At 43.8% G+C, this 12,962-nt stretch overlaps 1 protein-coding gene across 3 annotated transcripts in view; it reads right to left on the bottom strand.

Annotated features, from left to right (window-relative positions):
* Window positions 1-10,396: 10,396 nt before the first annotated feature.
* Window positions 10,397-12,962, bottom strand: part of NIPAL3 (NIPA like domain containing 3) — a 30,772-nt gene continuing 28,206 nt past the window's right edge. For all 3 annotated transcript variants that reach the window (XM_088462530.1, XM_088462532.1, XM_088462531.1), the window contains exon 12: window positions 10,397-10,773. In XM_088462530.1, coding sequence (XP_088318656.1) covers window positions 10,586-10,773 — 188 coding nt within the window. In that variant the 3' untranslated portion in view covers window positions 10,397-10,585. The remainder of the gene's footprint in view (window positions 10,774-12,962) is intronic.

Here is a 12,962-nt window from a genome sequence, read left to right as displayed (position 1 = left end):
AAAAGAAAAAACAGAGATATATACATTCAAATGGGATCATTAGTATAATTTCCCTGCATTGGTTATAAGGCACAATGATCCCTATGGTTACATGTATTTTCTGAGAAGTATGAGTGTGTTTTCATCAACAAGTAGATCTTACTACTCTGCTTTGGGGCTCATTTACATGTGGATGTAAGTATATTTATGACACGCCTCTCAGATGTAGCAGTACACGCCCACTTTACCGCAGCACTCATAGGTGCTGCTTTCACAATCTCCCTGAAATGCTTTTTCAAAAGTAGGCAAGTATGGTTGAGTGTTATGATCGCTAATGCAGCAAAGAGTATAAACCATGTCCTTGTCTTTAATTGTACTGTAAGTCACTGGTTTCTTGTTCACTTATTTATGTACTTTGTATGGCTCTGTAGAACACTTGTGGTGCCATAGAAAGGATAATAAGAATCATGCTTCTGAAAACATTCTCAAATAATCTGTGCGGTGTGGCAGAGTGCAGTATCCCGCTGATAGAGGCCACTCCGATACCTAATGTCAGTTTACAGTCTCGTATATCCCGAACCTTGACATGTGCAGTTTTTAGGAGATAGTCAACATCATTTGCTTCATATGGGAGTGGTCATAATGTTTTGGATCATGACTAGAACATAGGGCCTGATTCAGAGCCGAACGCTCTGACCAGAGCGCTCGCAATGAATCAGGGCCCTCCTCCATGAAAATGGAGCGGCCTCCAGGCCGCTCTCATAGCTGTGGGTGACCACCCACAGCATATGCGAGCGTCCATGATGATGGTCTTGACCATCGCGACCATCGGGCTTGCGACGGAGACCCTGCGGTAGGGTCTCGCTGCCGCAAGCCCTGGAGTGATTTTGGCTCTATCTGAGCCAAAATCACTCCCACTGACAGCACTAGTGATGTCAGTGGGGCCGGCTTCAGACGGTAGGCGTTCCCATGGGAACGCCTCCGTCTGGCAGGCACGCCCACCAAAGGGGGCGTGCTGTCAATCAACATCGACAGCACGCCCTCTTTGGTGCGAGACCCGGAGCGATGGAAAGCCCGTCGCTCGCCGGGTCTCGCGCATGCGCACAACGGAGCTCCCTCCTTCGTGCGCATGCGCAGTGGGGGAACATCGACCCGCTTGCGAGCGGGTCTGAATGACCCCCATAGTGTGAACTACAACATAAACCTTAAAAACACTACAGACTATGGGACTGAAGCGGAGTTTAATTCAAGTCGGCTGTAAATGCTCCAGCATTACATGCACAGAACAAAATGCATATATTCAACCATATGCAGAGTTGTACTCATGTCTGTGGCCACACTGCCCCATCCTAACAAGTTCATAACTGCCCTAATTATCAATGTGCACTTGTACCTGCCATATCTCTGGTGCAAAATATCAGTCTGAAAACAGACATAAAAACAGACATGCAGGACTTTGCATAGCTTACAATTCCTTTGACTTGTTCGCTCCGATTTCTTTCCTATGTGAGAATTCCCATTACACCACTTTGTTCGCAAGTGGAGATGCATTTGATTTGCATACAACTTTACATCACTTATATTTGTGTGCATTTAGTTCCAGTATATGCACAGAGCAAAAGCCCTCAAGATATCTTATATGTACACCTCATAAACAAGGTGCCCCAGCATTAACCACATAGGGATTGGTTGCAGGTTTGTGAAAGTGACAAGATCTTGGAGAGTTTGTAGTTAGATTTATATAAAATAGTTAAATATGGCTGGTAACTCGCCAAAAGCTGGGCACTTATTACCTATTACATTTGGCACATAGTGGGCCTGATTCAGAGGTGGACACTGCTGCGTCAGCTCTAGCATCTGTTGGTAGAGTCGTAAGAGCAATAATACACAAATGCAGGTTTTAGCTATCCCCTTGTGTACTAGTGTATGCCTGAATGTACAAGCGCTGAGAAGCCAATTCTAGTGTATCTGCACGCTGTTATAATGCTGGTGATTCTTCATACGCCACCATCAACACTTTCTCCAGTCCCATGGTAGGTGCAATTTCTCTGGCTGAATATGGCCTATGGGGAAGCTGCTGAGCATCTGAGAACACAGCCGATTTCACTGACACGCCTGTGACACTCCCATAACACACCCATGAGACAGACTTATTTTCTTTTGTGTTCACTTTAATCCATCTCCAAGTCACCACCCAGGAACGCCCATCACTCTGCTGCTTGATTTCTAAGCGTGCGTTGTACAGACACTCAAGGTAATGCATGCACCGTTGGAGATTTCAGAGTATTTTGCATACGCATAACAACAAATAACTGCTCAACTAGGTGAACATCAGCAATACATTCAGGCCCTGATTCAGAGCCGGACGCTCTGACAGAGCACTCGCTCTGAATCAGGGCCGTCCTTCTTGATTTTTAGAGCGGCCTCCTGGACGCTCGTATAGTTGTGGGTGACAACCAACAGCTATAGCGAGCGGCCAGGAAGATGGTCGCGATGCTTAAGACCATCGCGACGAGACCATTGTGGTAGGGTCTCGTTGCCGCAAGCCCTGGAGTGCTTTCGGCTCAAACAGAGCCAAAAGCACTCCCACTGACATCACTTGCGATGTCAGTGGGGCCGGCCCCAGACGGTAGGCGTTCCCATGGGAACGCCTCCGTCTGGGCAGGCACGCCCACCAAAGGGGGCGTGCTGTCACTCAACATCGACAGCACGCCCCCTTTGGTACGAGACCCGGAGCGACGGTTTGCCCGTCGCTATCCGGGTCTCGCGCATGCGCACTGGGCCACCATCGACCCGCTTGCGAGCGGGTCTGAATCAGGCCCAGAGAGCGAGCAAACTCACGGGCTTGTCACAAGTGACAACAACCACAAATAAACTGCAAAGGTCTTGTTCCACAAGCTCACGGGATAAGACATTTCGATCTGGTTAGTGTTCTCACAAGTTGTGGGACCTTGTGAATGCTTATTGCTTTGGAAACTTAAAGACCTCTAAACCCCCAAATTTGTATGTTTTCTGTATGAATCACAAAGCACATTGACAGCCACGCCCCCGACATGCCCACCAAAGGGGGCGGGCTGTCACTCAACATCGACAGCACGCCCCCTTTGGTACGAGACCCGGAGCGATGGTTTGCCCATCGCTATCCGGGTCTCGTGCATGCGGAGGACGGAGCCGGCTCTGTCGTGCGCATGCGCACTGGGCCACCATCGACCCACTTGCGAGCGGGTCTGAATCAGGCCCTCACTTTGAATCAGGCACCAAAGTGTCACATAATGTTTGCTCCAATTATGTCACAGATTGTCCATTGCCATGTTGCTATATCTTATACTTACCCTTACAGTGTCACAATAAAGAGGATACAACATCAAACTTTTGCTTTAATCTGGTCATTATAGTAGAGAATCCCCTACCTGGCTTCTTTAGCTTAGCAGATACTCTTAGGGGTAGATTTACTGAAGGTCGATTTTAATAAATTTAAAATTGATCAACAATTGATGCTTTTTTGGGGCCAAATCACATTTACGAACAACCAAATTTAAATTTGTTTTTTGTGTGTGATTTAGTCCTAGAAACACATCGATGTTAATCAATTTTAAATTGATTAAAATCGACCATTATTAAAATATAAGCCTTAGGGTGTGTACACACGTGAACGACCGGCAATTGTGCCGATGTTCAGGGCGATTTGCCTTCACCCTGGACATCACGTGATTGTTGGTACACACTGAAAAGATTTAATGAACAACGGAAAGATCACTGTTCCGTCCTTCATTAATATGTACATACTTACATGCGAGATCGTGTGATTGGCCGTACAGCACGGCCAATCACACAATATCGCACGTGACCAGGGGTCAATCCAACTAGGAGAGAAGGGGTGAATTGAGGTTGCAATGACATAGAATTACCGGCAATGGCATGGCAATTAACCTCCCCCCCATGGCCCGATCTCATCCTAGGCTCTTATATTTTTGCTTGCCCTATGGGGCTACAAACAGAAATGTCCGGGTCTGCCAGTACCATAAACACCACTAGCATGTTTTAATAATCCTGTAAAATTTTTTATTAAATTGTCACAGTTCATTCTGCTCATGCTCTCAGACAGTACAGGTTGAGTCTCCCATACCCAAAATGCTTGGGACCAGGGTTATTTTGGATAACTGAATATTCCGTATTTTGGAATATTTGTATACCATAATGAAATACCTTGGGAATAGGACCCCAATATACACACAGAGTGCATTTATGTGTTATATACACCTTATACACACAGCCTGCAGATCATTTTATACAATATTTTAAATTATTTTGTGGCTCAAGCAAAGTTTGTGTACGTACATGAAATTCAGTTATGCTTCATATACACCTTATACACACAGCCTGAAGGTAATTTTATACAATATTTGTAATAATTTGTGCCTTAGACAAAGTTTGTGTACATTGAATCATCAAACAATCAAAGGTTTCATTATCTCAGTCATGCCAAAATTATTCCGTATTTCGGAATATTTGGATATGGGAGACTCAACCTGTATTTTACAGAGAACAGGAAGACCTATATTTACTAAATATGTATTTTAGGTTTAGTCTCCCTAAAATACAGTACTTAAATAAATTGGAAAATGATGAAACATGGTCGAAACCACTTGCTTCAAAATCTCACCAACAGTGTTATTCTTTATGCAATTAGTTTATTTTCTACCATTTCAATAGAAAATGTGTATCCTCCTGATTCTGCTGCAACATGAGCAACATTTTAGATTTAATTAGTTGCTTTAAGTATGTAACAAAGGGTGACTTTTGAAATATAATAACATTTGTATGATATACTATAAATTAGACTATTCCATGTTTACACATGATTATTAATTATTTATGGGCCATGCTGATTGCAGTAATACGTGGGCTACAGTAAGGAAATCTTTTGAACTTTAGTCGCTATTAGTAATAGTTATGTCTACCTTATTTGTTCCCATATTAAAATCAAATGGTATTGATTCCAAAATATTACTGTGATTAGCCACATGTATTACAAAGCAAATACACACACACAATATAACAATTACTTTGCTTGTCTAACAAAAAAAAGAATAATTAAACCAGGGTTAGCTGGTTTAAATCACCTTGGCTTAAACCAAAATGTTCTTTTTAATATTTATGCTGTGACTAGAGGCACGGCGCCGTGACTTCTTAAAAAAATCATATTATAAGGGAATCGCCCCTGGTATTATTCCACATTCTTGTTTCTTGTAGGCTTCACTTGAGTGTCTCGGTGGTGTGTGAATTTACTGTATTGATTCAGCTCAAAAGGGAGGGTGGGAGGATGTACCAGATCAGAGGTACTAAATATGCCTAGCATCAGCTAAGACACAACAAACACCTCCCCTAACAATCCTATAGGACAGGAGAAAAACACAACTAGCATTCTCAATCTTAAAGGGTAAGCAACTCCAACACATTGAAGAGGCAATACACAGAGAAACAACTCATGGTTTAATCTCCTTCATGTTTATTTCAATACAAAACCTTCAATCCCACTAAGATGAGTGGAAGGAAGAAAGATTTCCACTTAGATTCCAAAGTCTGGCTTCTCTTTTGAGGAGATAAAACATCCTAATAACTTTGGTTGATCAAGGTTTATATTACATAATACATAGCAATGTTCCACAGTATTAATATAAAAAGCAGGATTACATTTTTTTTTTCATTAAAACATTAATGCAAAAAAAAAAAATAAAGTTTGTTTGTCTCTTTCCAACCCTGATTAAAACAAAATTATCCAGCTTCAACACAAATAGTGAAGCAGAGCTCTTAAAGAAGAAATAAACTTTTAGAACAAAAGGAACTAAAGCTGGCCATACACCAGGACGATATCGTTCCAACCAGCAAACTAGTTGACTGGTTGGAATGATAATAGTCTAGTGCACAGGTTCTCAAACTCTGTCCTCGGGACCCCAAACAGTAAATGTTTTTCCAGGTCTCCTCACAGAATCACAAGTGGAATAATTAGCTCCACCTTTGATCTTTTAAATTGTGTCAGTGAGTAATTAATACATCTGTGCACCTGCTGGGTGACCTGGAAAATGTGACCTGTGTGGGGTCCTGAGGACCAAGTTTGAGAACCACTGGCCTAGAGTGTGGGAGCAAACGTTAATCCGTTTGCTCCCACACACCAAAAAACAGTTGTTCCAACTAGTTGGGAAAATCAAACGTTTGATTTCTCCCAACTAATCGTTCTAGTGTAGGGAGAAAGTTCCCCCCTACTGAACAATAAGTAGGCGGACACTGTCAGCCTCTCGGAGAACCACCGTTACCACTGCTGCTGCTGTCTCTCTGCATCCTGGCTTGGCAGCCGTTGCAGAGGGAGAGAGACAACAGCAGCTCCGGCAGTACAGGGGGCACTGCACCTCCGATCTTTACCAAAAAGTAAAAGTGGCACCTCCGATCTTTAGCCCGAAACACCCCACCGCCGGCACAGGCGGCACCTCCGATCTAACCTCTCCTCATACAGACGGCACCTCAAGGTTCCCACGCCCTCCCTACCCCCGGGACAGGTGCGGCATCTGCACCTCCTATATCCCCCTCCTACCTAAACATTGTGTAAAGCTGCCGCTTATGGATGCGGCGTTTGTGATGCCCAGCTAAGTACTATCCCAGTAATAACTGGTGTGTATACACTTAAGATATATGGTTTGTTTTACATGTTAGATAATGCAGACACAGGGGTAGACAGTGATGTATGTTACAACAAGTACAACATGCTATGTACTGTGTGGGGTCACCAGCTTTTAGTCCTCTATGGGTATTCGTTCAGACAGATTACAGGAGGTTTGTCAAAGAGTTTATATTCTTCCACTTAAGTCACAACGGCCACCTCTAAAGACCTGGTGGGAAGTCAATGTGCTTTGTGATTCATACAGAAAACATACAAATTTGGGGGTTTAGAGGTCTTTAAGTTTCCAAAGCAATAAGCATTCACAAGGTCCCACAACTTGTGAGAACACTAACCAGATCGAAATGTCTTATCCCGTGAGCTTGTGGAACAAGACCTTTGCAGTTTATTTGTGGTTGTTGTCACTTGTGACAAGCCCGTGAGTTTGCTCGCTCTCTGGGCCTGATTCAGACCCGCTCGCAAGCGGGTCGATGGTGGCCCAGTGCGCATGCGCACGACGGAGCCGGCTCAGTCGTGCGCATGCGCGAGACCCGGATAGCGAACGGGCAAACCGTCGCTCCGGGTCTCGTACCAAAGGGGGCGTGCTGTCGATGTTGAGTGACAGCACGCCCCCTTTGGTGGGCGTGCCTGCCCAGACGGAGGCGTTCCCATGGGAACGCCTACCGTCTGGGGCCGGCCCCACTGACATCACAAGTGATGTCAGTGGGAGTGCTTTCGGCTCTATTTGAGCAGAAAGCACTCCAGGGCTTGCGGCAACGAGACCCTACCACAAGGGTCTCGTCGCATGCCTGATGGTCGCGATGGTCTTGACCATCGCGACCATCTTCCTGGCCGCTCGCTATAGCTGTGGGTGGTCACCCACAGCTATACGATCGGCCAGGAGGCCGCTCTGAAAATCGAGAAGGACGGCCCTGATTCAGAGCGAGCGCTCTGTCAGAGCGTCCGGCTCTGAATCAGGGACTCCGTTTGCAGTGAAGGATCTACTCTTGGGAGGAAATAACAGGATTTCAAATATAAAATTAAAGTATTCCTCATAACGAACCGTGATGTGCGGCGACGCAGATTCCTGGCCTCTCGTGTGACCCTGACCCAGTCAGGCTGCGGTAAGCTTCAGCTACAGCAGCATAACCAAAGGAGCAACCATCTGGTTGATGGTTGCATGATGGTGATCCCAGGCTGTGACGACGGCCACAGCGCTGGGATCGCAAATTCAGCAAGGTGGTATGCGGCTCTGCAATTCCATACATCTCTGAATCGGGTACTTTGTTCTCAAGTCAGCCTTTTTAACAAACAAATATTTGTTTAGTTAAAACAAGCAGAAGTAGGCAGACACTGTCCTCCTACTTCTGTGACATCACAAGTTGTACAGAAGTTGGCTGGTCTGATGAAAAAGTTGGTTAGGTGTGTGGGGAAGCGTTTTAAGGGGCCTATCCACTAGGAGACCTGAAAGACTGAACGTCTAGCGTTCTGACCTTCAGGTCACCGAGGTGCAGTGCCCGCACTGAACGGCGTTCACTGAACGTCATTCAGCGCAGGAGCCCGACCTCCTATCTCTGAGCATGCCGAACCTGACGTGCGTCGTCAGGTTGACAGGCATGTTCAGTAGATAGTCGGGGTCGGCAAGGACCCAGCGTGCATGCGCATAGCTGGTCCTTGCCAGCTATCCATAACACGTCTTTCTGTACGATGCGACCAAAACCTCTTGGTTTTGGTCGGATTGTGCAAAACGTCGTGTAATGGATAGGCCCCTTTAGTTGGACAGACAAGTTGGACGGTTGATCAGTTGGAGGTAGTTGGTCTGATGTATGGCCTGCTTACATGTGCAATTTTGGGTGGGGATAAAAACAAAAACATACTCACCTGCAGGCAATGTTTGTCAGGAGGTTACTAAGAAGTGACAATGACGGCCTTTCATCCTTAGAAACTGGCCATGTGATCAGTGTGTTGATTAATGAGTAGTGTGGAAACATAACATCCACTAATGACCCATGTGTAAATAGTGTCTAGAAGATAAATTAAAAAAACTATTATTGTTATTATTTTAAACTTCATAACATAAAAAAATTCCTTCAAGCTAGGAAATAAAATATTTTGTAATTTACATATATATATTTTGCAACATTTGATGACCATTGCACTTATAATATTGGTGGGATATCCATACCATTTTTTTTTTACCAGCTTCTATGACACTCATACACTGTTGCGACATGTCCCATCAGCATACCAGTGTTCCTGATGCCCATTAGAGAGACAGAACGCTATGAATCACTGCAGAAAATAAAACAAATTTTAAATAAAATTACAAACATAACAGACTAAAGGGGCCTATCCATTAGCAGATCTTTCTGGAAGACAAAAGATTTATCTTTTGAAAATTCCTGGGGCTGCTGTGACAGATATCTGTCATGTACATGACAGATTTTTGCAAACGACGAACGATATTGCATGACATCATTCTGGGAGTGGTTTCTTATTTATGTTTCTATTCATTTTCAATAAAAAATCGTTCGTCGTTTACCGCGACAGATATTTCTAATATCTGTCTGCAATAAACGATAATTGACCAACATGTTGGAGAGACAAAAAGACCCAATTTGTCGGCTGCGGGAGTGCGCATTTTTATTGTTCAGAGCCTATCCATTAGCAGATAAATTGAACGATAAATCGTTCATCATTCAAATTTATCTGCTAATGGATAGGCCACTTAACTGTTCAACTGATACCAAACAGAAGGAACTTCTACTTTTTTTTTTTTTATAGGCAAAGGAGACAAATTCAAGCACATTACATATTTCTAGGTTGCCAATATTTAGGTATTTCTGCTACAGACTATGGGGTCTATATATTAAAGGCAAATATGAAGGAAAAAAGCTGCCTATTTCCACTTGTTCCTCCATATTTACCTCTTCTCAGTCAGGGCGGAATAAAGTCATTTGCGCATGGTAACAAGGTAATTTGATATTGTTGCACCACTCTCTCGTCTCCGATGTCCATCATCTCTTGGTTCAGCACTACTCCATTATTAATTAACCTTATTAATGGGATGCAGTCATATGACCGGCAGCCGCCGGTCACAATCCCAACGCCTATCATGATCCTGACACCGGATTCCAGAACAACGCGGGACAGAACGAGGAAAGTATGGTCCACGCGTCCTCATAGCCGCGGGTGTGTGTGTGGGGGGGGGGGGTTAAGGATAGGCTAGGGGGGGTTAGGCATCCCCGAGGTAAGATTAGGGTTAAACCCCCCCCGGGAGGGTTAGGGTGCTGGGATGGGGGGGTTAGGTTTAGGCACCCCAGGGGGGATGGTTAGACACTAAGGGGGGAGGTTAGGCACCCCTAAAGGAGGGTTAGAGTTACGGGAGGGGTGGGGGTGGGAGTTAGGTAGTTTACTCACCTCCGTCGGGATCTCCGCTGTTCGGCCTGCCGATGCCAGGATTTCGACCGCCAGGCTCTCGTCCGGCGGTCATTCATAGCGATCCCCTTATTAATGAGGACATGCATTAAGAAGGCCATATAACATTTCTTGAATTTCCTGTGACTGCTCTCCTGATTTCAGAGCCTACAGTGATTTGTTTTGCTTGATTATATTTCACCATATTCAGCTGAACTGTTGGGCACATCCAGCTACACCAGTACAATGACGTGTTTCGTGTTTGGCAGCAGTTTTGGTGAGTTTAGAAGAGCAGATATCACTCATAAAAGCCACTTTGTTGGCCAACTCAATAATAGAAAGTTAGTATATCTATCTACTAAATCCAAATTGATTTAATCAATAAGTTCATTTTAAATAATCCACAGCGGTAAAGCAAAACAGAACACAAATTGCCACATGTGAAAAAATAAGCAAGAAACAAACTATGCATATGAAGAACAAAAGGAATGCTAACTGTACAATTCTTCAGCCTGTCATGTTCAGCAATAAAGCCAATTATTCATTTTTATCGTGTTCCAGTATCTTATAAGGTGGTGCAGATGAAGCTTCTTCTGACACGACTGGAAGTGTGGCCATGGTGTAGATTTCTGATAAACTGTCATTGCTTTGTAGGGCTCCATAGGAAAATGAGCTCCCAAAGTCAGGCTGAATTGCATTGCCGTTATCATGCATGTTAATTACACCTATAGAAAAGAAGAGTACACTTCATTAGAACTTACTTGTTACATTTAGGCAAGTACACACCTTCTATCTAAACTGTATCGTGTTGTGTTGAGCCAAGTACAAAGGGGAAGAGACAAGAGGGCTCATTTAGATTTGGATGAAAGCTGTGCTATTAAGCGTACAAAAACACATTTGAAAAATGTTTTCACCTCTGGGGATACACGAAGTGTAATATGGACGCAGTGGTGTAAGTTCATACCAGGCTCCCGGAGGCAAGTTATAATTTGGTGCCCACTATTTTAGCTGCTGACACTGTAATGTAGCAATGTGCATGCAGACAGGCTATAGATAGACGAAGACAGCAGCTGGTAGTCTGACATAGAGCTCTCCACTAGTGTATGGTGGCTTCTCAGGTACCGGGAGGGGTGCCATGTATTGGTCTGCCATGACGCTACACTCCGGGGACATATTTACAGCTGTAAGTTGGGTGAATCTGCTGTGGACAATGGAAGAGGTGCCCCTTCAGAGCTGGAGCCCGGTGGCAAGCGCCTCCATTGTCTCCCAAAGTTCAATCCCCTCATGGTAATGCTCATGTTTTCAGGATTTCTTTAATCATGCCCTGGTGAGCCAATCTATTTTGCAAGTATGGCTCCGAGTGGGATTTGGGACAATTGTGAAGGTCAACTAGAATGAATACCATAGATGGGAGTAGAGAAAGCTTTAATAAAGAGATAGCTGTTAATAGACCATTTAGACGCATATGTAATAAGTTGTGATTTGCTGATCCTGGCAAGTTTCGGACAGAAAGCCACTAGATTTAAAGTGGAAATTAGTTTCATAGCAAAACCAGGAAGTTTTTGCCTCAAAACTAATTTCCACTTTCTATCTAGAGACTTTCTTTCCTAAATCATGCTGGAAACAGTAAAATCACAACCTATTGCATATGGGCCTTAAAGATTTGAAGGCTGCAGACTAATTGGGCATGTTTGTTATTTTGCAGAATAATTGCATAGGTATACACCTATACAATTATCGTGCCAATCATCCAATATCAGCTAATTGGCCCGATAATTGCATATGTGTGTACAGTATGCAGGAGCGTTCGCAGATAAGTGGCTTAAAACTCTCCTGCTAATGGTAGGTTCGGGATCCATTGAAGAACTTACACACTGAGATAGAAATAGCTCAGTGTGTATGGGGGTCACACTGATCGGATAATCGCTCAGAGAATCTGAGAGTTTATCTGACCTGCCTAGTGATCGGCATGGTGTGTACCCAGCTTAAAACACTTTCTCACTATGGTCTTGCTCTGCCGCAACTAAGACATCTGCAATATTAGCACCAAATTCAGTAATTGGGCTTGAAAACACATACAAGTTAGAATTTGTTTCTTTCTTTCTTTTGCAAAGAAGGGTTGTTAACAAAATGCAAATCTTGTGTTACATTTCACATTACATGTGACAATGTATATGTGATGGTATATTTGTGGCAATGTTGTGAATGGCCTATAAGTATGGCAACAACCACATTAAGATAAAATATCTATGGGAGAACAAAAATAGTTTTACAGTTCGTTTGACTATTCTTGACCTTCGTAAATCACTTGATTACAGCTTGCTTTAAAGGTAAGGTCACTTAAACAGCGTACACACTAGGCGTTATTAATGAGCGATTGAACAATTACGACATCGTAATCGTTCAATCGCTCATTAATATCGCCAAGTGTGCACTATATTCTCAGAAGCGACCAGGGATGCGCGCTCCCGCTAGTCGTTTCCGACATCCATCATCGCCTGAACGTGCTGGTCAATCTCCTGATAACGACAGATTGGCCATGTTCAGGGGTGAGGGAGGGTGCCTACACTGAACGACTAATCGTTCAGTGTAGTCACTGCAAGGGATCAGGAACGACTGTACGATTACGATGTTGTAATCGTACTGTCTTTCCAAATCGCCAAGTGTGTACGCTGCTTAAGTGCCCAAAACAAAGTACAAAGTAGGTTTCAGCCACACCATTGCTAATACATGCATAAAATCAAGCATACGCCATACGATTCCATAGTCAAATATTAGTTGTAGAATGGGTTATAATAAAAAACTCAATGACATTCAACGGTGCACTGCCATAAGATGCCACCTTTCCAATAAGTCACTTTGTCAAATTTGTGCCCCGGTCAATTGTAAGTGTTGTAATTTTCGATCCAAAATA

This window comes from Taudactylus pleione, unplaced genomic scaffold (assembly GCF_031769625.1).
Source record: "Taudactylus pleione unplaced genomic scaffold, aTauple2 ptg000007l, whole genome shotgun sequence".
Classification (NCBI taxonomy): Eukaryota; Metazoa; Chordata; class Amphibia; order Anura; family Myobatrachidae; genus Taudactylus; species Taudactylus pleione.
The sequence above is the reverse complement of the archived record's forward strand: the minus strand, read 5'-3'. Positions and strand labels throughout refer to the sequence as shown.